Source organism: Nuphar pumila, chromosome 4, assembly GCF_984573655.1.
Source record: "Nuphar pumila chromosome 4, dmNupPumi1.hap1.1, whole genome shotgun sequence".
NCBI lineage: Eukaryota > Viridiplantae > Streptophyta > Magnoliopsida > Nymphaeales > Nymphaeaceae > Nuphar > Nuphar pumila.
Window position 1 is genome coordinate 23,540,410 of NC_143252.1, and position 27,768 is coordinate 23,568,177.

The 27,768-nt window shown below is 38.4% G+C and overlaps 1 protein-coding gene across 3 annotated transcripts in view; it reads right to left on the reverse strand.

Annotated features, from left to right (window-relative positions):
* Positions 1-487: 487 nt before the first annotated feature.
* Positions 488-27,768, reverse strand: part of LOC149839651 (zinc finger CCCH domain-containing protein 11-like) — a 31,303-nt gene continuing 4,022 nt past the window's right edge. The window contains exons 5-8 of one of the 3 annotated variants that reach the window (XM_090002715.1): positions 22,709-22,897; positions 22,271-22,401; positions 22,042-22,144; positions 488-924 (exon numbers count right to left, since the gene is read on the reverse strand). In XM_090002715.1, the coding sequence (XP_089858841.1) occupies positions 829-924; positions 22,042-22,144; positions 22,271-22,401; positions 22,709-22,897 (519 nt within the window). In that variant the 3' untranslated portion in view covers positions 488-828. Of the gene's footprint in view, positions 941-22,041; positions 22,145-22,270; positions 22,402-22,708; positions 22,898-27,768 lie in introns of all 3 variants that reach the window. The other 2 variants (XM_090002714.1, XM_090002713.1) reach the window with 2 other exon arrangements.

Below are 27,768 nucleotides of genomic sequence, written 5' to 3' on the forward strand. Positions count from 1 at the left end.
TGTTAAATCAAAAGCTATAAGTGAATTTTTATACAATTTACAGTTGATTCAACAGTTGGGATCTGATTGAAACATGGATCATAATGTTTTGGAGTTAAAACCTAAATAGTTATGTGATAAGCCATGTGAGCTTCTCTTCTTAACAGTTTATTGAACAAAAATGAATTGATTTTACGATAAAACTAAACAAAAACAAACACACAAAAGAAACCTCTCCCCTTATTTATAAAAACTAGGGTTTCCTACTTATGTTTCTTTGTTGAACAGAAAAAACAATCAGTTCATCCAAACAACTATTCTGTTCCAAATAAACAATATAAATAAAAACCAAGTACATCCAAAATTTACCTAGATTTTCAAACCAAATCACTTGCAGAATTCCAAAATTAACTTTGCTTAGATGATATGTTAGGATAAACATCTAGACGAGAATTAAACCAACACTCCAAAATTGGACACAAAAATAACTGATTGAAAATGGGCACAGTAAACTCAAAAATAGCAAAGCTGCCTGCATCCACATTAAGCTTAATCAAGAGTATCCGTAGTGCAGTTTTGTTTGCACACAACACGTTGTCTACAAAAGATACCTAAAACACTAGACAATTCACCAAAAAAGTTGATGACATCAAGATCAATGACCAAGCTATATATCCAAGAAAAGGACAATAAAACCTTTATCAGTGATTAAAATGATTGTGTTTTCCAGCTTGCTGACAGTGTTCTTGAGACAGACCAGGGGCTACTACAAACAGAATCAAGACGATGTTTCTATGCCTGGTTCACGAATCTGGATTGAAGTTCTTGATAAGCTGGCTTCGAGCTCATTTAGCTCATCCATGTCCAATTCATCATCATCATCATCATCATCAGGAAGCACTTCATCTTCATCAGCAATTGATGATGTACTTGGTCCCTCTGGGGCTGGACCATCCTTAACCTCAACAAAGATCCACCAAATGCATTTAAAAAAAACATGATACATAGTAAATGAACATGCTCGCATTCACCAAGAAAATGAACAAGATTCATATCCCTAGACAGTACTCAGGATCAAAATGGGTTATCATAAATTTCAAAAATACTAATTTATCAGATATGGAACTTGACACAAACCATAAAAAATATGCAGCATATTCCTGACCTATCCACCAAAGATAAAATGAGTAGCAAGGGATGATGTCAATGGTTCATGCAGAGTATAGGTTGATCAATTAGATCAAGCCATCAAGGACAACACTGATTCATGTGGACAGTATGCTCCACTGCTTGCAATTAATTCATTATTCCTCCATAATTCATTCATTATCAAATAAATGGTAAACTCACAAGGGAGTGTCAAAGTGTAATGAAAAATTCAAGATTGTTCAGTTAGGTTAACAATTGGTTCATCAAAGAATGAATGCAGCACCAAGAAAGATAACAAATCAGTAGTCAAACAGCAAGCTGTACTAACAGAAAACAGAACAGTGCCTGCTGAAAAAACCCACAACTAAATAAATGGATACTGACCGCCAAGTGGATAACCAGTAGATTATTCTCACAGTGGACATATCGGTTCAAGAAAACAGAGACTGCTGATCGTAAATTATTCATTGTTTTGATTATTTGCATGTCAGGGACCTATTCCATAGGAGGGCCGGCCCTGCAGATCTGGACAAGGAGCGAGGCTGGGCACGGGGCAGAGCGTGCGGCAGAAAGGGGCGCACAGCAGGGAGGTGCAGCAGGCTGGCGACAGGGGAGTACACCGAGCAGCAAGGGGGAAGGTGCAGGGCTGTGTCTCAGGGCTGGAACATGGCCACAGCAAGGGGACAAGGTGTGCAGCAGGCAGGCAGGGCTGACTAGGCACCGAAGCAGCAGAGTTAGCTCGAAGGAGGACGCTAGGGGGTGCCGTGTCCCAGAGAAGGGGACACGGTGACGTGTGAGGCGAAAGGCACCGCAGCAGGGATTTTGGCCAATGCAGAAACCAGCTGAGAGAGAGAGAGAGAGAGAGAGAGAGAGGAACAAACTTTTGGAAATACTTCAAAAATTCATTGAAAAATACTGAAGACACCTATTTATAGAATAGCAAAAGCAAAGTCCTATGCTAAATGGGATTCCTAGGGAGCGTCCCGTAAGAAAATGTAATCCACAAAAAATACCTCTCAACAAGTTCTCACAATGAGATTACAAGAACCACAAAGGTTCACAAAGAGAGCATCAACACAAAACATACACCATACCCGAAAGAGGGTATTCACAACAAAAATAGAAAAAATAAACTTTTTAAACTTGGGATAAAATCCCACACTCGAGAATAACATGTACAAGGGGAATAACCCCATATTTATAGAGGAAATGAGAGGAGCCTCAAGGGAGTCGTTGGACTCCCAACGGCTCCCTTGGAGCTGCACCTTTTTGACTAGTCAAAAAGGTGAAGCCTATGAGGGTCCTAAAATGAGGATTTAAGTTAGTTTTAGTTGGGTTTTAACTAGAACTAATCAAACTAAAAACTAACTGAAAAAAAAAGAAAATTATTACAAGGGATTACATGAGCTACTTATGAGATTACATATGAGATACATGAGCTGCCTATGAGATTACATATTTTAACACGTCCCACCAGATTCTCAATCCTGAAGGAATCTCGAGTTCCAATCCTGGAAAGATTCCAAGCTGGGCAGGATTTCCAGGATGGGCCCTAGAGCTGAGCGGTAAATGTGGAACGATCCTGGGGTGGATCTTGGTGAGGGTCAGGAACAATCCACCCCTCTCAAACACGCATTGTCCCCAAGGCGGGTAGTCAGTGGGCCACCAACTGGTCTTCATCTTGCCAGGTTGCTTCATCCACTCTACCACTGGTCCATTGTAAACCTCCATGACCAAGAGACCATCCTTCCTTCGCCTCCTCTTCCCCAGTTGGTATGGTTGAGGCAAAGTATCCTTGAGATTGGGCAAGACAGGTCGCTCGTCGAGCAACTCACCCTTACATAGCTTAAGGTGAGAAATGTGGAACACAGGTGGACCTGTGCTCATGCAAGGAGGTCCAAACGATAAGTCATTGTCCCGATTTTCTACAAGATAGAGAATGACCCGTAGAAGCGGGATGCCAACTTGTGTTGTTGTACTCGTCGTACTGTCTGTTGGTGAGACAACAACTTCAGGAGCACAAGGTCACCCACCTGGAACTGTTGCAGTTGATGCCTCTGATCATATAACCGCTTCATCTTCTCTTGTGCGGCGATCATATTCTTACGCAGTAAGCTTAAGAGGTGGTCTTTCTCTAGCAAAGCCAACTCAATTGTGTATGCTCGTGGAGTTCCCATAACATAGTTGGCTATAGTTGACGGGGGTCATCCGTACACAATCTGAAACGGGGTTGCCTGAATAGAGGAGTGATAAGTTGTGTTGTACGACCACTCTGCCCAAAAAAAGTCTCACTCATGCCTTGGGTATGTCACCAACGAAGGCGCGAAGGTAGATATCCAAGCACCGGTTCAGTACCTCAGTCAGTCCGTCTGTCTGGGGATGATAAGCGATACTCATAACGAACTTGGTACCCATAACCGAAAAAACTCCACCCAAAAGGTATTGATGAAAGAGTCTATCATTGGCAATAGTAAGCAACATCTCGTGCAGGTAAAACACATCTCGTATAAACAACTCTACAATGGATGTGGCAGTGTACGGGTGATATACAGCTAGGAATAGCCCGTACTTGGATAGACGATTCACAACAACAACCATAATTGTTGACTTTCTTTGCACGGAGGAAAGCCCAATGATGGAGTCCATCGATATGTCCTCCCAAACACGGTCCAGCATTGGAAGAGGCTGTAATAATCCAGTGGGGGAGGTGGCCTCATACTTGACCCTCTGGCCCACGTCACAACACCCCACGAATAGCCGAACCTATTTCTTTATACCCCTCCATGCAAACTACCTACTCAAACGCTGTAGGTCCGCAGTACGCCCTCATGGCCCATTGTAGGAGTCGTGTGGTACTGCTCTATGAGGGCCATCAAATTAGACTCGAGAGAAACTACTATCCACCCACGATGCATCATCAAATTTTCCCGAATTTCTAATTCGGGAGCCTCACCTCTTTAGATCTGCACCTATATAGTAGAGAGGTAGTCACGCGCTGCATACTCTCGTTGAAAGTCGTCTAGAAAAGGGAATATAATTGCGATCATGCTGAGACACATCAACTCATCCTCGTGTCCTCATCTCGAGAGGGCATCGGCTACCTGATTGCTGACCCCCTTGCGATACTGATCTCAAAGTCATACCCCAGAAGCTTCAAGACCAACTTCTGCTGTGTAAGAGTGCTCCCTCGTTGCTCAAGCATGTACTTGAGACTCCTATGGTCTGTCCGGACTATAAAGTGCCGACCAATCAGATGCAACCACCACTTGTCCATGACCATGAACTCTTTCTTGTACGTGGACAGATCCTGCTTCCCAGTTGTGATTCTCTTGCTGAAATAAGTGATGGGGTGTTCTTGCTGCATAAGAACAACCCCTACACCGAGCCCGAATGTGTCGTTGTCACCCGCTAAAGTCTTTGTGAAATCCGGTAGAGCCAACATGGGTGCGTGAGTCATTGCCTCCTTTAGAGACTCAAAGGCAGTAGTAGCAGTTAGAATGTGGGATCTTATTATATATATATAGTTTTATATAAGCATATATATATGTGACATGACTATAATATGTATTATCCTCTAGGGGTATTTTAGTCTTTTGACAAATGTAAATTCCTTGTAATAGGTGTCGCCCATTAGGGGCTTTTTTATTTTAGTTTTGTAATATGTTATATTGTCAAGGGCATTTCTGTACTTGACAATATAACAACTTTATAGCTGTTGGGAGCTCCCAACGACTAGATTTCTAGCTGTTGGGGAGCCCCTAACAGCTATATTTTGGGGAGCTTCTTACTCCCCTTTTGCCAATAAATATGGGACTTAAACCCCTTATAAATCAATGATTTTTTTATGTATTTTGTGCTCAATAAAGATCTAATTTTTATATTGTGATTCTCTGAAGCCCTAAGTGGCTATTGTGCTTTTGCCCCTTTGTGTGGGTTTGTATTTGCCTCTTGTTTGAGGCGTGTGGAAAGTTCTTAATTTCATTACATGGTATCAGAGTCATTGCAACCTTAATCATAGTAAAGCTTGATCGTGTGGACGTGAGATCTTGGATCGTATGATCGTGGTGCTCAAAAGTATTCCTCTTTCATATTTTCTTTTTTCTTCTCTATCTTTCTCTCTCTTTTTCTTCTTGTATCTATGGAGGATGAACGAGAAGTGGTTGTCACCATACCCGTGAGACTCAATGACACAAACTATGTGATGTGTGTATCCATAGTGAAGCACAACATTTGGAAAAAGGGTTTATGGGTCTTGGTGGATGAATCCGAAAAATAACCAAAACTTATACTCACCAAGAGTGAAAACGGCAAAGAAATTGCACTTCAAGTGTTTGACATCAAAGACATTGAATCACTGCAATATTTTTTAGGTTTAGAAGTATTGAGGTCAAAGAAGGGTATACTCCTATCTCAAAGAAATATGTCTTGGATCTACTTGATGAGGTAGGAATATCAATACTTAAAATAGTTAACACCCCTTTGAGAAAAAACATAAATTAGGGTCACATAAAGCTAATACAATAGAAGATACACAGAGGCTTGTGGGAAAACTACTATACCTGACTATCACTAGGGTTGACATTGCATAAACTGCGAGTATGAAGAGCCATTTCATGCATTCACCTTCCACAACCCATATAAACACTGCATCATATCTTGAGATATTTGAAGCTGAACCCAGGAAAAGAAATTATTTATGCTGACCACGAACATTTTGATATACAACGGTATGTGGATACAGATTGGACAGGAACAATAAAAGATCCACTTATGGGTATTGTGCATTATTTGGTGGGAATTTATTCTTGTGGAAAAGAAAAAACGAACAAGGTGGCAAGGTCAAGTGCAAAGACCAAGTAATGAACTATTGCCCATGGTACATGTTAAAATATATGTATATATACCCAATAGGGGTATTTTAGTTTTTTTACATAGTTGTTTCTAGAAACAACTCTTTTAATTATGTAGATTCCTTTCTGTATTTATTGCCTTTTATTTCTTTTTATTTTTCTTTTTTTAAATAACGTTGGGGGCTCCCAACGACTCCATGTGGGAGCCCCCAATGGCCTCTCACTCCTCTTCTTTTGTGTATAAATAGGGAACTTCTCTTATATTCTATGGCATTCCAAAGCTCTCTATAATAAAGATTTTATTTCTTTACATGTTTGTGTAGCCTTTTTAGGCTTTTGTATTGTCCCTTGAGGACTTCTTACTTGTATTTCTCTTGTGTCATAGTTATTGGACTTTGTGAATGCTTTTGCATTCTTGGGTTATATATCCGCATACTTCATTACATGGTATCAGAGCAAGGTTGGGTCCTTGATTTTTGTTAAAATTATCCATTGATAGTTTGTGATTCTGAAATCTCTTTCACTCTTTTTGCTCATCCTCTCTCTAAGTCAATATGGAGAGTGAGCATAAGATTGATCTTTCTTTCAAGTTAAACGACACCAACTACGCGATGTGGGCATCCGCCATGGAGAACAGTCAAGGGCAAAAAACTTTGGGGATATGCGATGGGCTCCATTCCAAAACCACAACTTAAACTTACCAAAATAAAAGTAGGACAAAAAAAAAGCTCTAAAGGGAAATGCAAGCACCAAATCCATTGAAGATCACCGATCCAAGATTGAGAATTGAGAAAGTAAACATGCAAAAATATTTGCATGGTTTAGGAACATTGTGGAGTTGAAGATACGTGCCAACATAGCCAAATTTTGCAAAGCAAACGAGGCATGATTTTTCATGAAAGGTATTTATACCCAAAAAGACCTTGCGAGACAATTTTTTCTTCAAGAAAAAAAACATACCATTAAACAAGGGGACATGAGCATCCGTGATTATTTTAACACACTTAGCCCCTTGTGGGATGAATTGTCTCTTCTTGAACCCAAATAGGTTGCAAGTAAAGATGTTGAATTTAGAAGAGAACAAATGAAAAAAGAACACTTTTTTCAATTCCTACATGGGCTTTGGCCCGAATATGAACAAGTTAGATCCTCTCTCCTCCATAGATCTAAGCCTCTTCCCTTAGAGGATGTCGTTGCCGAAATATGCCAAGAGAAAACTCGTCTTGGTATGATAAAATGAGAAGATAAAGCCTTAGTCATGTCAAACCCAAAAATCATGTTAAAACTTATAAGCCTCCACACTTTGGGAGGCAAAATGGCTATAATGAAAACTATAGGAAAGTCATTTGCCATCATTACCATGAACCGGGATATATAAGGCCTAATTGTTCCAAGTTAAATGAAGCTCATAAAAACAAAGATGCTTCCATCGAAGAAACTACGCCAAGGAAGGAAGAACCAACCAAAGAAAATGATTTTTTTTTCACTAGCTCTACTATCGGAGGCACTTCAAATTCTACTCAAATCTCCATCTACATCGGATGCCGTCATTGCCTCTTCCTCTCCTCCAGGTATATCTTCTTGGATCCTTGATTCGGGGGCTTCTTTTTATATGACACATCTTGAGAATAGTTTATCTGAATTATGCTCTAATTCAAAAATCTCTTGTGTTCTAAATGCCGATGAAACATCTTTACAAATTAAAAGTGTTGAAACTTTAAATTTATATAAAACCTTTTTTGTGCCAAATGTTAGAGTTGTTCCACAACTAAATCTAAATCTTCTTTTCGTTTCTCAAATATCCGATCATGGATGTGGAATCTCTTTCTCATCTAAAGGTTGTTCCATGCAGGATCTCCAGTCTAGGAAGCTGATTGGGTAAGGCCATAGGAAGGGAGATCTCTGCTACATGAACTATTTAAACTTTCCTACCAACTCTTTTTGTAATTATGTTCAAGATAAAAATATTGAAACTTGGTATAAAAGACTTGGACATCCAAGTTTCTCTAAGATGTATCTTTTTTCCTCTGAGAAAAAATTTTGTAATGAGAAAAATTTTGCTTGTAAAGATTGTATTTTTGAAAAAATGAAATTCACTCATTTTTCAAATATAACTTTTGTTTCTAAGAGACCTTTTGAATTAGTACATTCGGATGTTTAGGACCTTCTCCCGTCATATCAAAAGGAGGATACTCATATTATGTGATGTTTATTGATGATTTTACCAGATATGTATGGATATACTTTCTTAGTTTGAAATCCAATGTCTTCTCGTTCTTTAAAAAATTTCATACGATTGTCAAAAATCAATTTTCAAGCAACATCTTTATCCTTAGATCCGATTCGGGTGGTGAATATTTATCAAATGAGTTTCAAAATTATTTAGAAACAAATAGAATTTGTCATCAAAGATCATGTCCTAAAACTCTCCAACAAAATGGATTAACCTAAAGAAAACATAGACACATCTTGAAAACCACTAGGACACTACTTATCTCTAAAGAAATTCCGAAAAGTTTTTTGAACGAAGCCGCTCTAACATCAACTTATTTAATAAATGGAATGACCTCATCATCTTTGCAAAATATATCTCCCTATGAAAAATTATTTGAAAAAACACCCAACTTCAATAGATTAAGAATTTTTTGGTGTAAGTGCTTTGTGCTTTTTCATAAAAGAGATAAATTGTCTCCTAAAGCTATTGAATGTGTATTCTTAGGTTATGGAGAAAACCAAAAAGGATATAGATGTTTTGATTCCAAAAACAACTAACTATATGTTTCTAAAGATATAACCTTTTTAGAAAATGAAAATGGTTTTGAGAAGACTAAAGACAACAATGAAGTTGAATATACCTTTTTTATTTGATCTTTTACCACAAGAAGAGTTAATCTCTTATGATAATTCCTTGAATGATGAAGGGGATATTCTCCTAAATATCAATGAAAATGATAATGAAAATATAGGAAACAATACATACAAGTGATGATATTGTTAATAGGCCTATACAAACTTATACCCGGCATTATCAAAAAAATCCTATAAATGCTTTAGAAAAATATTCCCAAGGTTCAAACTTAGAGGAAACTTTTCTTAGAAGATCCAATCATATTTCCAATCCACCAAATAGGTTTATATCCTACGACACATTAGCACCAAATATAGGTTATGCCTAATTGCATTACATTCATTTCATAAACAATCCCATTATAATAAAGCAAAAAATCTTTTCCAATGGGTTAAAACTATGAATTTATAACTTAGTGCTCTTAAAAAGACTAAAACTTGGGAGATAAGTTCGTTACCTATAAAAAAGAAATCTATAGGATTTATATGGGTATTCAAAGTTAAGACCAAGAGTGATGGGTCTTTAAAACATTACAAAGCTAGACTAGTGGCTAAGAGATATTCTAAAAAATATGGTATTGACTGCAAAGAAACATTTGCCCCTGTCGCAAGAATGGCTAGTGTTAGGACCCTCGTAGTTGTTACATCTATTACACAATAACCCATTTATCAACTAGACGTGAAAAATGCTTTTCTAAATAGTGAATTAAGTGAAGAAGTTTACATGGATCCTCTGCCGAGGGTTTGCATTGGGAACGAAAAAATTCTTAAATTTAAAAAAGCCTTATATGGTCTAAAACAAGCCCCAAAAGTTTGGCATGATAAATTTAGTAAAGTAGTTTTCATTCGTGTTATTCTGACACTGCTCTTTTTGTAAAAAGTACAAGTTCTATGGTGGTTATTCTTCTACTTTATGTAGATGATATGATTATAGGAATCAATGACATTAAGAAAATCTTAAAAGAAAATTTTGATATTTCTAATTTACGATTCTTAAGATACTTCTTAGGTATTGAAGTTGTGTACTCTCCTAGAGGATACATTCTTTTTCAAATGAAACTTGCAGCTAACATTTGTACTAAGTCGGGTATTTCATATGATAAGAAGATAAAACCCCCTAAAGTCATTACTGTCAAATTGAGACTGGAAGATGAAACTCTACTTGAAGATCCTACTCCTTACCGTCAACTTGTTGGATCTCTTACATACTTGTCCATCACTCGGCCAGACATAGCTCACGCAATTCATTCAGTCAGTTTCAACATGCTCCTACCACTGTGCACATGAGTGTTGTCTTAAGAATTATCAGATAAATCAAGAATACCATAACCAAGGTTTTTTTTTTTTCTCATCCTCTTCACTTGATTTGTTTGCTTATACTTATGCTGATTGGGATAGAAATCCTAATGATAGAGTCTCAACTACAGGTTTCTGTGTGTTTTTAGGTGACTCGATGATCTCATGGAGATGCAAGAAGCAACACAAAGTATTGTTATTCTAAACTGAAGTCGAATATCATGCAATAGCCACCACGACCATGGAGCTTGTATGGCTTCAAAGTTTTCTTAGTGATATGGGCATAGTCATCTTTACACCTTCGAAGATGTGATGTGATAACAAAAGTGCAATTTACATCGCAAGCAACCATACCTTCCACGGGCATACTAAGCATATTGAGATGAACTGTCACTATGTACGTGACGAATATCTGCGAGAAACTATTGCACTGTCATATGTCACATCAGAGTACCAATTGACAGATTTCTTCATCAAAGCTCTTCCTGCTCCTCATTTTATTTTTCTTCTTAACAAACTTTCGGTCATCTCCCCATAAAGTTTGAAGGGGGTGTTAATATATATATATATATATATATATATATATATATATATATATATTATGTACAATATACCTGATAGGGGTATTTTAGTCTTTTTACATAGTTGTTTATAGAAACAACTCTTTTAATTATATAGAATCTTTTTTGTATTTTTTACCTTTTATTTCTTTTTATATTCCTTTATTTAAATAACGTTGGGGTCACAACATAGAGTCGTTGGGGGCTCCCAATGACTCCATGTGGGAGCCCCCAATGGCCTCTCACTCCTCTTCTTTCATGTATAAATAGGGGACTTCTCCTCTTATATTCTATGGCATTCCAAAGCTCTCTATAATAAAGATTTTATTTCTTTACACGTTTGTGTAGCCTTTTTAGGCTTTTGTATTGTCCCTTGAGGACTTCTTGTATTTCTCTTGTGTCATAGTGTTTGTCCATTATTGGACTTTGTGAATGCTTTTGCATTCTTGGGTTATATTTCCGCATACTTCATTACATATGTGAAGGCTTATGGTTGAGATCCCTTCACAGCATTGAGGATGGATGTTAAAAACCCCATTTGTGACAACAAGGCTGCCATTCAAATTACAGTAGATATGGTATGCCATGAGAGAACCAAGCACATAGAGATAGATTGCCACTTTATAGAGAAAAAATTGAGGAAAAACTCTTTTTCATAGGTCATGTTCTTACACAACTTCAAGTAGCTCATATTTTGACAAATGAGTAAAGAAGACAAGATTACAGGCGATTATCAGCAAGTTCATGATGTTAGATATCTTCTGCCCAACTTGAGGTGGGTGTTAAAAAGTATGTTAAAGAACCCAGTTGCCATATTTTGTTGTATTAGGGGCATTTTTCTCCTTATTAATTAAAGTTGTAAATAGTCCATTGTAGAATTTTATAAGGATATTTCTGACATAGCATAATATTTTTGTAAAGAGAGAGATGTAAATAGCCACAATCTATGTCACATGGGTGCGGGTGCGAGTGCAGGTGCGGGTGCGGGTGCGGGGATGCGGCACTTCCAAAAAACCCGGGTGCGAGGGTGAAGCAGGGGCAAAAATGTAAAAAATATATATATATACATATATATATATAATTTTGAAGTTTTAACAGTTTAACATTTAACCGTTAACATTGTCATAATATGATTCACCATGCATGCAGTATATCAACCTAAATATCAAATTATCAATCAAATAAGTAAAGCAATTACATAAATTGACCTAAATATCAATCAAATAAGTAAAGTATAAAAGAACTAAATTACATACCAAAGTATATCCTGATGAAGTAATGGATGTTAATAATTTTCTTCATCATCATCAAATGCATCATTAGAAGGAATATTGGGCTCAGCTAAATCCATGTTTGTTATGTTGAAATCATGTTCTCCCTCGAAGTCACACTCTTCGGGGTTTACATCCCAAAATTTAGATGTTCCTTGTCTGCGTTATAAACTCAATTTGAAAATGATAAATACAATACAAGTATATTTAAACAAAAACTAAGAAATAATCAAATAACTAAGAGAGCAAATTAGTACTTGTATTCATCATTGCTTCGCGAAAGTAATCGAAGATTTGAATGAACATATACTAAATCCTCTGCACGCTTGCTGGTGAGTTTGTTTCTCTTCATGTTGTGGATTTAAGAATATGTGCTCCAATTTCTTTTACAACAAGATGAACTAGCAGGCTGCGATAGCAATCTTAATGCAAGACGCTGGAGAAAAGGTGTTTCTGATCCAAATGTTGACCACAATGTGATAGGATCTATATTATCTTCTTCTCTCGCGAATAATGTCGGTCCATATAATCTCGAAGATGAAAATTTTTCAAACTCTTGTGTGACTTGATGTAGAAGATATGTTTCTGGAAAAAGTCTTATCATACACATATTTCTATGTCTTGATAGCTCTGGGTCTAAATTTGGAGGGACACGACCAATACCACCAACCCGTCACTTATTTGCATAATATTTTGGATTAAGAGAATGCGTCATGCAATGCAAATGAGTGTTACTCTTATCCCATCTACTGACTAAAATTGAATGAATATGATTAAAAAAATCTGAATCATCCAATGCAGGATTTTTTTCTTCATACTTGAAAACTATAACTTGTATTTTTTCAATCATATTATCCCACATTTCATAAACTCTGTGAAGCATGGGTTCATCCTTATCAACTTCTCTTAACATTTCCCAAATAGGTTGCGTAAATTGAAGTAAGTATACCACTCTGTACCAAAACTCATCATCAAGAATGAATTTTTTAATTTCTTGAGCCTTGATATCATCATCAGCATGATAGAATGTCCAATTTTCATCAGTCACCATGTTAATCAAAGCATTCTTCACTCTTTTAATCATCTTCATCATCACAATGATGGACGCAAAACGTGTTTCAGCGACCTTCAACAATTTCAAATCAGAATGCCTATTAAATATAGCATTAGTACGATGGTGGCTAACAACAAAATTCCTAATGCTTTTGACATTTCTTTCTAAATCTTCAATCCATGAACATAAAGCATATGCTTATGAATTTTCTTCTTCTTTGGGGTTGCAGCTGCTCTTTAGGGCTAGATTTAAGTTGTGTGCTACACAAGGAGTCCAAAAAATATGAGGGTACTCACTCTCCAAACTCAACGCTACACTTTTACAAACTGGAACGCTGTCTGTAATGATTTGTACCACTTTCTGATCACTCACTTCTATAAACAATCCCTTCAAATACTCTGCATTTTTATATTTCCCAGATGCATCAAATGCTTTCAAGAATATTGGGCCACTAAGCGAACAAGCAATGAAATTGATTAATGGACGCCTTTGAATATCTGTTCATCCATCAGACACAATAGAAACTTCATTTTGCTCCCATGAATATTTTTTAATCTCTAGCAACCTCTTCACATTTGCCCTCTCTTCTGCAAGAAGTGTGGTTCGTATTTTTTCTGAACTTGGAGGCACATAACCACTCAAATTACAATTTGTCAAGGATGTTATTAAATCCTTCCAATAAGGATTTCTAGCCGCATTAAATGAGAGTGAACCAGAATAAAAATACCTCCCAACTTTTCTATCCAATTCTTCTCTTCCATATGTATTGAATGCTGCTTGTATCGTTCCTCTACCTCCTACATTGACTTTTCTTTTTTTTCAGCATCTTCTTGGTGGCTTGCAAATGGCACGCTGACTGCAGAAGAATTGGCCATTGCCTTTCTCTTCTCATATTCTTCTTGTATTTTCTTGTATTGTCTTCGCATTGCCTCATCAACTTTTCTGCAAGCTGAAATGCCATGTCCTGGTATCTTCAACAAATGAGCCTTAACTCTTGTGTAAGACCCAACAAAATCTCTTTCTCAGAGCTTGCATCGAAATATCTTGTTTCCACCACCTCCTCCAGTTTTTGCAAGTTTATCTACATGTACCCATAGTGGCTCCACATCATCAATCCCACTGCAACTATCAGCAAAACTAGCAGCAGAACTCACATGTTGGGATGAGGATGACGCAAGTCCTTTCCCTTTATCCGTCATTTTTATCCTGAAAACACAAAAAAAAATACATTAAAATTTTCAAATCAATTATACTCGACCCCCTCCCCCTGTCGAAAACACAAAGAGAAGGGGGGGCTCAGCCCCTCCCCTGCCAACCCAACAAGAGAGCGAGGGGGGCTCGGCCCCTCCCCTGCCGAAAACAGAGGGAGCAGGGGGGGGCTCAGCCTCTACCCTGCCGACCCAACAAGAGAGCGAGAGGGGGGGGGGCTCGGCCACTCCCCTGAAATCAAAGGGAGTAGGGTGAGGGGCTCGACCCCTCCCCTGCCAAAAACAGGGAGGGGCTCAGCCCCTTCCCTACCGAAAACAGAGGGAGCAGGGGGTGCTCAACCCCTCCCCTGTCGACCCAACAAGAGAGCGAGAGGGGGGGCTCGGCCCCTCCCCTGCCGAAAATAGAGGGAGCAGGGGGGGCTCAGCCCCTCCCCTATCGACCCAACAAGAGAGCGAGAGGGGGGAGGGGCTCGGCCCCTCCCTTGCCGACACAAGAAGAGAGTGAGAGAGGGTACATACCTGCAAAAGGAGAGGAGGAGCCGAGAGGAGGAGCCTGGGAGGTGGAGCTGGGGCGTCGATAGGAGAGAGCTCGAGCTCAAGGGGAGAGGAGAGGAGAGATTAGGGCAAAAAAAATTTTTTGCCCTAATCCTCCTTTTCATTGGGGAATTTTTTTTAACGCCAAAAAAGTGGACAAAATGACCCTGGGTGCGTTGATTGCACCCAGGGTCGTGTTGACCACACCCGGTGCCGCACGCGCACCCGCGTCACGTCGCATCGACGCGGGTGCGGCACCTGTTTTGTCGAGTCCCTATGACTTAGGCCACAATTAGCATGAATGAAAGCATCTATTTAGCCCTGTGTAACAAGGGTACTTCTACCAGCCTTTCATATCTGTGTCGTACCCACACTGGCACTCGGTTACTTCAGGTATGGGTCAACTGAGTTTCAGACTTGATTCAACCCATTTTATCCATTTAATGATTTAATGAATGTGTAGTTAACACTCAGAATCAAATGAGTCTAATGTTAACTATATACTTTTTCACTATGAATTGTTAGTTATATCTCGCTAACAAGTTTTAGATCTTTAGTTGGTATTTACACTCTACAACTTCAAGTGTAAAGCATTTTGCCAAATATAGTACAGCTATACATTTTTCTGTTTACATATATATATGGCTGTACCTCTGTACCCATTGTTTCAGAAAATACCCTGTACCCACACCGGTACTATGTGACAGATCGAGCCCTATTCCTCTTTTTCTTCTTCTTCAACCACGATTCCATTTCTCTCTCTCTATTTTTTTCCTTGTTTTCCTTCACCTGGTATTCATCATTGTGAGTAGGGAATTACACCATGGCAACTTAAACAGAGTACCATGATACTCTGGATATTTAACACGAGCAATGTGTCAGATTTGTAAATACAACCAATATAGAGCTAAACCCACCTGCATAACAATATAATAACCATGTAACACCAACTCTTCTAACAGGGCACCGCACCTGCACCTGCACCCGCACCCAAGCAGGTGCGACATTTGGACACGGCTTCCTTTGTGTCAGGTGAAGTCAACCACAATGAGGTCCATTTCTGTCCAAAAGTAGATTAAGTTAACTCTAAGCAAGTCCAGTTTTATATATATATATATATATATATACACACACTAACCAAGTCCAGTGTGGTGTTATTTTTTATTGATAAAGAATAGCAATTGTAGATTGTTAATTTGATTTATTGCATGAATTTATGCATGATAAATTAATGATATGATAATTGCTTTTATTTCATTAGTGTTAACTTAAAATTGTTAAAAGTTATATATATATATACCCTCCCCGCACCCTCACACCCAAGTTTTTTCAAAGTGCTGCATCACCGCATCCGTATCCACACCCACACCTATGTGACATAGTATAAAAGAGTAGTTAACAAGAAGAGAAAACAACTAGAACCAAACATGGGAAAGCAATTATCAACATATGGTTCAATAGAATATATACATGTACATAATGCAAAGAAATGCAATTATATGTTCTCCTAGTTTCACCACTAGTATCTAAGTCACACGGACTCCGCTAAAAGGTCGACGTACCCGCGTTGCACGTACCCAACACGGGTGCGGACACGGGGATACAGTCAACGAAGTGTCAGACTCGGTCAACGCACCGGGGCCGAGTCTGTCCACATTTTGGACTCGGACAACTTTGACCGAGTCTATTTTTGTCCATTTATTAAAATTAATTTTAGACTCGGTCAATTTTGACCAAGTCTATTTTTGTCTATTTATGATTGTTATATATATATATATATATATATTTTATTGTTATTATTGTTATATATATATTGTCAACTTTGATCGGTCAACTTATTGCTTTAAAATTTACAATCTTATTATTGTTATATATATATATATATGTATATATATATATAGCCGTGTCCCCGTGTCCAAAATTTTTGAAATTGCTCCGCACTTGTAAAGTGTTGATAATAATTAGTTGTGTCTTTTAAGAACACCTTTATTACTAACCCTCAGCTTAGTCCAATAACAAACTGCAGTATTTGCTCAAAGGTTCAGTCATTATTTGGTAAATTTTTTCTTGTGTTTTCCCTAGAAAAGCACCAACCACAATATGCAGCATAAATTATGCACGAAAACTGTTTCTAGTTCTGACTGAATGCAATCATTGTCTTTCTCAAGATTCCCAAACTTTAACATGTTAGCAAGATTGTTCTGGGTATCTCATAATCATCTATGTCACATGGGTGCGGGTGCGGGTGCGGGTGCGACACGGGTGCGGCGCAATTCCAAAAAATTTGGACACGGGGACTCGGCTATATATATATATATATATTAAAAAATATATATTATAAATATATATATTTTAAATATTATAATTATATATATAACAATAAATTAACACATAAAGATTGTAAATTTTAAAGCAAAAAAAAAGCAATTCTTAACAACACAAACTTACCAAAATATAACAAATAAAGAAGCTTGTGAGTGTGATAAACAACAAAACTTATCATAAATCTGCCTCATCGTCTGAATTAGAAGGAAGAACAGGATCGAGGTAGTCCATGTTGAGAGTATGTAAATTATGTTCTCCCTCTAAGTCAAAATCTTCTGGATTTACATCCCAATTCTTGGATGGTCCACAACTGCATCAAAAAATCACTATATTAGTATCTAACTTAAAACTTTGAATACAAATATTTAAATACAAACTTTGAATACAAAGAAAAAAAAGTACCTATACTCTTCTTTGGTGCGGCGAGAAATTAATCGTAGATTTGAGTGAACATATACCAAATCCTCTGCTCTTTTACTAGTGAGTTTGTTTCTTTTAATGTTGTGAATTTGAGCATATGTACTCCAATTTCTTTCACAACAAGATGATGTAGCAGGTTGGGATAACAACTTCATTGCAAGACGTTGCAGATTTGGTGTCTCTGATCCATATGTTGCCCACCAATTAAGGGGATCTTCCTCGTCCCTTGCCACAAGTACTGCTAAAGAATCAAATCTCCCAGTAGAAAACTTGTCAAACTCACTATTTACAACCTTAAACATGTGAGGTTCATTAAAAAGTCTTCCCAAATATATCATTCTATTTCTTGATATCTCAGGATCTTCATTTGGAGAAACACGATCAACACCTGTTGTCAACCATTTTTTTGCATAGTATTTTGGATTGAGAGAGTGTGCCATGCAATGCAAAGGTGTATTGCTTTTATCCCATCTTCTCACTAAAACTGAATGTACATGATTATAAAATTCTGAATCATCAATTGCAATATCTTTCTTCTCATGTTTAAAAATGATACTTTGAACTTTTTCAATCATATTGTCCCACATTTCATAAATTCTATGAAGCATGGGTACATCTCTGTCAACTTCTCTCAGCATTTCCCAAATAGGCTCTCTAAATTCAACAAAATATGTAATTTTATCCCACCAAAAATCATCACAGATGCATTTTTTGATAGTTTGAGCCTTGACATCATCTTCAGTACGATAAAAATCCCAATCTTGATCAACCACCATCATCATCAATGCATTCTTGAGTTGCTTAATTCTTTTTATCATAACAATGAGAGAAGCAAAACGAGTTTCAGCAACTTTCAGTAACTTGAGATCAGAATGCCTATTAAATATAGAAAGGGCATGATGATGGTTTACAACAAAATTTCTAATATTTCGAACATCATGCTTTATTTCCTCAATCCATAAGCACATTTCATGTGCATGTGCATGTGCATCATCTTTTGATGGATTGCATATACTCTTAAGTGCCAAATTTAAACTGTGTGTTGCACAAGGAGTCCAAAAAATATGTGAATATGTACCTTCACTTGCCAAATTCATTCCTGCACGACTGCAAACTGGAGCATTGTCAGTAATGATTTGCACCACACTTTCTTCACCTACTTCTTTTATCACTTCAACAAATAATCTCTTTAAATATTCAGCATCTTTATACTCTCCAGATGCATCAACAGTCTTCAAAAAGATTGGCCCATTTAGTGAGTAAGCAATGAAGTTTATCAGAGGTCGCCTTTGTATATCAGTCCACCCATCAGAAACAATCGACACTCCATGTCGTTTCCATGCAAATTTTTGGGTCTCTAGCAAGTCTTCAATTCTATTTTTTTCCTCTGCAAGAATGACTGTTCTTAGTTTTTCTGAACTAGGAGGCACATAACCACTCAAATTGCAATTAGCCAAAGATGTAATCATATCTTTCCAGTATGGACTTCTAGCTACATTAAAAGGAATTGAGCTTGAGTAAAAGAATCGACCAATCTTTTTATCAATTTCTGCTCTTGCCATGTTTTTGAATGACGCTTGTATTGTTTTATTGCTTTCCATCTTTCTTTTCTTTAAAAGCTCTTCTTGTATATCACTAGCAGTAGGAAAAGACAAATTAATCGAATCGCTTTTCATCTCTGCAATTTTCTTCTTTTCAGATTCCTCTTGTTCTTTTTTTAATTGCTTTAACATGTCTTTGTCAACCCCAGAACATGCCCTAATTCCTTGACCACGAATATGCAAAAGATGTGCTTTCACACGCGTATAAGAACCTGTGAAAACAGTCTTACATAGATTACAATGAAACTGCACATTCCCACCACCACCACTACTAGCTTTTATCCCTTTTGTCACAAGCCTCCAAAGTGGTTGAGAAACATCTAATTCAGGGTTAGAACTTGAACCAAATGTATTGACACTACCGCTAGAACTCGCCATTATATCTGAAAAGTGAAAACTGAAAAGAAAATAAGTAAATAAAATAAAGTTAATAAACACTACCTCTATGAATGGGAAGCACAGGGAGGGGCCGAGCCCCTCCCCTGCGAAAACAGGGAAGCATGGAGGGGCCGAGCCCCTCTTCTGCGAGCAGAGGGTGCAGGGAGGGGGGCCGAGCCCCTCCTCTATGAATGGGAAGCACAGGGAGGGGTCGAGCCCCTCCCCTGCGAAAACAGGGTCTGCGAGCAGAGGGTGCAGGGAGGGGGGCCGAGCCCCTCCTCTATGAATGGGAAGCACAGGGAGGGGCCGAGCCCCTCTTCTGCGAGCAGAGGGTGCAGGGAGGGGGGCCGAGCCCCTCCTCTATGAATGGGAAGCACAGGGAGGGGCCGAGCCCCTCCCCTGCGAAAACAGGGTCTGCGAGCAGAGGGTGCAGGGAGGGGGGCCGAGCCCCTCCCCTGCGAAAACAGGGTCTGCGAGCAGAGGGTGCAGGGAGGGGGGCCGAGCCCCTCCCCTGCGAATGGGAAGCACAGGGAGGGGCCGAGCCCCTCCCCTGCGAAAACAGGGTCTGCGAGCAGGGGCCGAGCCCCTCTTCTGCGAGCAGAGGGTGCAGTGAGGGGGGCCGAGCCCCTCCTCTGCGAGCAAAGGGTGCAAGGAGGGAGGCTACGAGCAGAGGGTGCAGGAGGTCGACATACCTGACGGAGGGGGAGACGGTGGCTGCCTGTGGGTACCATCGCCGGAGTCTGGATCGCTGGCGTGGGTGCAGAAGAAAGCTGCAGGGGCTGAGGGGGAGAGGCAAAATCGAGAGGGTAAGCCCTCTCCCTGTCGATAAACACCTTTTAGGGTTCGGCTGCCAAAAAAAATTGGATCTGGGTCGGGTTTGGACCCGACCCGGATCCAAAACATAATTTAAAACTCGAAATGGACATTTTTGGACTCGGTCAAAGTTGACCGAGTCCAAAATGTCGACGGACTCGGCCTCGACTCGTTGACCAAGTCGGACTCGGCATTGACCGAGTCCGGGCCGAGTCCGAAGCCGCACCCGAGTCCGCACCCGTGTCGGGGCGTGTCGACTCAGGTGCGGCAACCCTTTAGCCGAGTCCGTGTTACATAGATAATCATAGTTACCAGAATCGCTTGTTGCAACTTGGGAATCACAATTCCCAGGAAGCGGAATCAGAATCTGTCAGGAATCGTGATTCCTAGTAATGGGAATTGTGTAGGATTCGTGTAGGATTCGTGATTCTCATACAGGGGAATCTTGATTCCCAAGACAGGAAATCCCGATTCCTTCAAGAATCCCAGTTCTCATAAGATGGAATCTTGATTCCTTTACATGAGAATCCTGATTCCCTTAAGAATCCTGATTCATATGTTCACAGAAAGCAATTCCCTCTAGAATTCCGATTCTTTCAGGAATCTCGACTCTTATGCTCATACAATATTGTTTACTGCTTCCTAAATGACTCCCCATACTGCTCCCTACTCACTTCCCGCTTCCCAAATCCTTTAAAATTTTGAAATGACCACTTCTCAATTCTGGTTCCCGTACCGCTTCCCGATTCTGATTCCACTGGCAACTATGCTCAAATCTGCCAATAGATCTCTTGAACTTTCTCTTTATAAGGTTTTTTCCTCCCATTAGGTGCAAAATTCTCAATTTCAAATACTACATCTGATGCAAAACAATGGTCCAATTGCTGTATCTCTTTTCACTTTTCCTTCCTATTTTACATCAGAAAATTCACTCACCTTTCATCTTTGAATCCCTTCAGAAGTTCCCAATGCTGATAAAAGCATGATACATCCACTATGATAGTGATACAGCTAAAAAGTAGTTATGAAATACCAGTCAAAAGAACAGTTTGACCTCATAAGCAAAAGAAATGTGAAAGAGATCTTTTGCTGAAAAAGAAAAAAATGAAGTGACCCGCTTAATATGAGATGCAGGAAAAAAATCAAACCTATGCATAGCATAGGTCAAACAAAACTAGAAAAATAAGTGGTAAAAGAAATCCATAAATTATACACTCAGGTTAAACAATTCCCAAGTGTTGGAACATTACCAAAAGGGTAAAACAGAATGTTCGCACACAAGGAGCTACCAAGTGGGAAAAACTAGGGGTATGTTTGCAACACGTGATTTTGTAACTTCCACAGGTTTCTTGTGATTATGAATCACATTTTAGAACTTTCACAGGGGCATTGCAAACATGCAAAAATGCAACCCGTGAATGTGATTCCCATATGTGAATGTTGAAACCTTAAAACTTGTGAAAGTTTTACGTCTGATGGTGTATAAAACTTTAACAAGCATTAATGCTTAGCTGTGAATGTGTTAAAGTAATGACATAACACATTCTTACATGATAGATTTTCACACAAGTCAAATTCACAACCTAAAAGCAAACATGAGAAAGTTAATGCTTGAGAATCTGAATCACATAAATCACTTTTGCAGGGACAACTTTTACAGCTACAGTAACCTGTGATCAAAATTAACATGCCCTAAAACAAAATCCTTTTACATAACACATTCACAAGCTAAAGTTCAGCAAGGTAACAATCTTACCGACTCTTCAATTGCATCAGATCCTTCTTCTCTCTGATACTTCTCATAAGCTTCAGCATCATCCACAAACAAGCTAGCATCTGACAGAAATAACTCACGGCCACTACAAGGAAGCCAGATTATCAAATGCACAGCCAAGCGCAAAGTAGAAATGATAAAGGTCATATGCATTATTTAAAAGGGGGAAAATGGAAAAGACGAAGAGAAAGAGAAAAGGAACCACAATCACCTCAACCGATCATTTTTAGCTCTCTCAGTTCGCAAAGCAGCCAGCCCAACTTCTCTTTCCTCCATCTTTTTCTTTTTCCATTGCATGAACAGCTCTGGAGTGAGTGGTGTAGAGGCACTCAATTTTGCACGCTATTTAACACCAAAAAAAAAATTTATGCAACAGAGGATTAACTATAATATACACTCTTGACCGAGCATCAATCACCAATGCTAAAATTTATTAATCAGGAGCTTTTCTTGCAAAAATGTACACTTAGCATGCAAGAAGATATTTCCACTTGCAATGTAGTTCGACTGCTAACTAGCTAATGTCTAATTATGACTGCAGGAAACTCCAGAATTAGGATAAACTCTTTTCAAATACACAAATTTTTACAGCATGCCACAACAAAACAACATACTTATCAAAACTATAATGAATGAAGGGAATGATCACCTGGTTTTCAATCTCTTCTTCTACTGGTATCTTCTCAGTCTCCTCCTCCAATAGAGCCTTCATCTGGGATTTCAACACATATCCAGGAGGAAGACCATGCCTATAATGGCAGTCTTTACCACCATTTGGACAAACCCAGAACCAACCATACTGTTTCTTCTCAACTGCTTCCAAAAAGTATTTACAGACCTGCAATCAACTCTATACTGATCAAAAAACTGTGCCAATCCAGATGAATAAAATGCAGCAGTCAACTTGTCATCTAAAATGGGCCTACCAAAAGCTACAAACATGAAACTCTCTCTTGTTTGACAAGGGAAGAGGTATGATGACTAGTGTGGTAATGTGTATCTAAGAACTAACATGTCAAACAACAGATAAAATTATGAACAGTACGTGAAAGGGCAGATAAGCCCTAAGCTTCAAAACAATATGCAGTTTTGCTTTATATACTTATTCCACAAAAGCTAGGTAACATTCTAGAGGTGCTGGTGTACCCCTTGTACTCCGATAAATCCATTATAAGTTTCAGATGTTGGCAGCTGACTAAATTCCAGTTCAGTCAGGGTTCAGGTGATTGCCAACAGTTCACTAAATTCCAGCCCCAATACAGTTGGCAAAAAACTATTTAATTTATGCATTGTTGACTGCATTCCCTTTGATTGACCATCCAGCATGTGCAGAATCATCTGAAAAGAGGTTCCATATTGACTTGCTTATAGTAGTCTCCAGCACAAATGACTTCCAAATGAAGGTTGTGGGATCAGCCTCACTTGCGATTGCTATTTGCTATGGATGGTGTCAAGTAAAAGGCTAGAGCATTCACGAAAAAGGTAACATGGAATTTTAATTTATCCCCTAGTGCCAGGTGATTGCTACTTGCTAAATGATGCTGTTAAGTATGAAGCTGGTGCCTTCCTCAAGAAACCAATTTAGAATTTTAGTTTATTCCATAGAGCCAGGTGATTTCCTAAGGCTCGTTAGTTCTTAGTCTGTAAGTCTGCAAGGGAAATCAATTTTTTGCTGAGCGTGACCCAGCTTTATAGGCCATCTAGCTCAGACCCATAGCATCAAATCCTGTTCGTGTACCGTGGGATGGAAACATAGGCAACGAGTGGCTTTTGTAGATTTAGCTGGTACAATATTTATAACAATGCCATAAAAATCGATTCAAAGAGCAAATCATTTTCTCAAGTGACCCCTGTATTGGATAGAATGGAGTTGATTTACAAAAAATGCCATAATCAAAAGTCAATATAACAAAAAACTGTAAAAATTTTAAAAAAGTGATATATGAGAAAATGAAAAAATAAGGGATCACGCATGGGATGAAATCAAATAATAAATCATAAAAGTTGAAATATCGCATAAAACCTTTTGAATGGAAAGATAAAACTTCCATTAAAAAATTAGGAAGGAATACAGTGATGAGATTGAAAGGGCTGAGTCATGAAGTTCATGTGAAGATAGCTTCCTGCGAAACGTGATGTCCCATATCCTACCTTCCAACCAACAAATGGAGACAGGTCCTCTATTATTTGCCAAAAGTTACAGCCCTAAGAAAGTTGTCAAAACTTTTCCATCTACCCATGGATCCAACCAAAATGTTGATTTTTCTCCATTTCCTAGCTTTAGACTGATCTTTGAAGTCAGCCATAACCTTGCACCATCTTTCATAAACTAGAGTATTTATCACCAACCGAATTCCAATGCCAATTAAAAGGAAGCTCTTTTATTTCATATTTATTTTCACCATCTCTGACCACTAGTTGCTTTTATGGAAAAGTTTTCACCACCATTTTAATAAAAAAAGCCTTATTTGGGGTGCCTAGTCTTCTAATACCGAGATCTCCTTTTTAAGCCGGCAAGTTGATTGTATTCCAGTCAGCTAGGTGTTTCATATTCTCATTCCCCACACCATTTCAAAAGAATGCCAAGAAAGTTCCAGTGAGTCTTTTATTTTCTTTTGTCTCAAGGAGAGTGAGAAGGTAGGCAGGAAGTTGTTCAGAACATGTTTAACCATCGTGATTCTGCCACTAGAGATAGATATTGTGGTTTCAATGACTACAGCTTCTTCCTGGCTCTATCTATCACTCCCTCTGAATATCTATAAGGCAAGATTCCATTACTGAGAGCCACACCCTTGTAATTCATAGGTAATAAATCTATTTTACAATCAAAGATATCAGCAGCCAATGATTTGAATGAGTCTGATACATTGAACCAAATCAGCTCACTTATTTTCATTTGGGCAGCCTGGACAATAAGGAGAAGCACTCAAGCAGTAACCATAACCACAAAATCAATTCAGGACTTCTTCAGTTTCACCATAAACCAGTAGGTCATTCTCGAAGAGGATGTTAACGAGTGGAGGAATGCTCAATATCTTGACTCCTCTAGTAAAATTACATTCCATCACATTTTTCAAGAGAACACTCCACCTTCACATAAAATATCAAAAAGCAAGGGGGATAGAGGATCCCCTTGCTGCAACCCACTTCCCTCAGGAAGGGCTTGATTTAGATGATGCTCAGTAATATTTATGCTGAAGGTAATATATTTTAAATCCAATTGATCCAGTACTGCCCATCTCCATAGCCTCCACACATTGCATACCATAACTCCAGTAAACAAAGTAAAGCCTTATACAAGTCAACCTTGAGCATAAGGGCTTTCACTTTCCTTTTGCAGATAGGTGGATCACAGAGTTACCGGAAGCTTCTTAGATAAGTGGGAAGCACGCTTCCCAAAAACCTGCTTCAGAAGCGTGATACTCCTCGCTTCCAAAACTTGATAAGAATCTTGATTCTCCCACACTTCTCTTATACTTTCCACACACTCTGTCCATACTTATATATTTCCTCATGCGTCTTTTCATGTTTTTTATGTGTTCCCTTTAAATTGGTAGTCATCATTTTTAGATTTTGACAAAAAATTAATTCACACTAAAATCATGAAAAATTAAGAATAGTAATTTTTATGTTAGTTTTTATTTGTGTTCTATTCAATTTCCACTTGATTCTCATATCACTTTTTTTATTCCTCATTTCTTGCTTCCTATAAATTTTAAAATGCCTCGCTTCCACTTCCCGTATTGTTTCCCACTTCTGCTTCCTAGTCTAGCAACCTTGGTGGCGCATTTCATTCACATAATACAACATTTGTGAACAACATGTTTTGGTAGTATAGTTTTCAGCTTTTTCGCGAGGGTCTTCCTCACAATCTTGAAGCAGCTATATAAAAGAGAGATGAATTAGTCAATGCTATCAACACCTTTGTTTTTGGGAAGAAGAATTATGATGATCAACCTACTATCAGCCTTCACTGGAGGTGATTTTTCTTTGTTAGTCTTGTAATTTACCATCCCAAACCTCAATCTACTTAAATTCTTCTATCCCCAATGTTTTCCTCCAGAGAAAAATGTCTTATTAATGAAGTCTAGTTCGTGTGTAAGCAATGAAGCCCATTTCCCAAATTGTTCAACTTCCAGCATTCTTGTACCAGTTGCTAAAAACATGAAACTATAAGCAACCAGAGTTCTGAATAGAAGTGGCTTTGTCTGCCTCCACGCTTTATATGAATGCCATCATAGTATGAGAGATTCCTCTGTTAGACCTTGCCTCTGAGATCATGAAGGAAGCTAATGGTGTTGTCAGAGACCAAAAAGAGATCAAGTTTTTCAAGAAACAGTGCTTCCTATACTTCGACCAGGTGTATCGGTCGCCATATAAAGGACTGTCCACCAGTTCCCAACAGTCAACAAAATTCCTAAAACTAACCATATTAGAGGACTAACAGAGTTGAAAATTATTGTTTGTGAGGTTCAGTATTGAGTCGAAATGACCACCAATGCACCACGAGAGACAATAATCATATCTCAAAGCATCTATTTCAATCCAAAGCTTCTTTTTCTTCGTACTTGTCATGGGCACATAGATGAATGTACATAGCAATTGTCTATGTCACAAAGATATAGGCACAACCTGACACCCAACTCGAGTTCGACACTCAAGTTCAAAAATTTATTGAAAAGTAGGATACAGAAACATGGATTTTTTATTTTTAAAATAGTACAAAACTATTGTTTTGATATTTTAGCATATACAAATATATTTTTATTGAAATAATATTAAAATATAAAAACAATGTCCACACATGTCAGAGTCACAATAGTGTGTCATAGCGTGTCAGACTCAAGTAGGCAGTTGTCCTCCTAAGTCACAGGGACTCGGCAAAGCAGGTGCCGCACCCGCGTCGATGCGACGCGGGTGCGGCACCTGCTTTGATATTTTTAAAATAGTACAAAACTATTGTTTTGATATTTTAGCATATACAAATATATTTTTATTGAAATAATATTAAAATATAAAAACAATGTCCACACATGCTAGGGTCACAATAGTGTGTCATAGCGTGTCAGACTCAATTAGGCAGTTGTCCTCCTAAGTCACAGGGACTCGGCAAAGCAGGTGCCGCACCCGCGTCGATGCGACGCGATGCGGGTGCGGCACCCGGAGCGGTCAACATGACCTTGGGTGTGGTCAACGCACCCAGGGTCGTTTTCGTCCAATTTTTTAACATAACTTGTGTTTTCTTCTTGTATCTTGTGTTTGGTTGGTAAATACTAGCTAATACATGTTCCTAGGCATCATGGAAAAAATTAAGGACGTTACCACTAATGGTTACTTAAAGGGTTTCATGGAAAATGAAAGAAGAATTAATTTTACATGATTTTTAGTTACTTTTATCTTGGGAATTAATTCTACAAAGGAACAGACTGCGCAGTTCCCATTAATTACTCTATCTCTCTATATATATAAGTAATCAATAAATGCATTAGAAAAGTTAATTGCTTTAACCGGTAAAATATCATGTTCATTTATGTTTTACGCCCTACAGTGTAGGGATGAAAGTGGGGTTGGATAGACCTGACCCAATCCGAATTGACCTAGCTTGACTCGGTCATGCCCAAGATGAACATTCATTAGTGTTAATGTTGTTAACTGCTAAAATTTAAAAATTATATATATATATATATATATATATATATATATATTTTG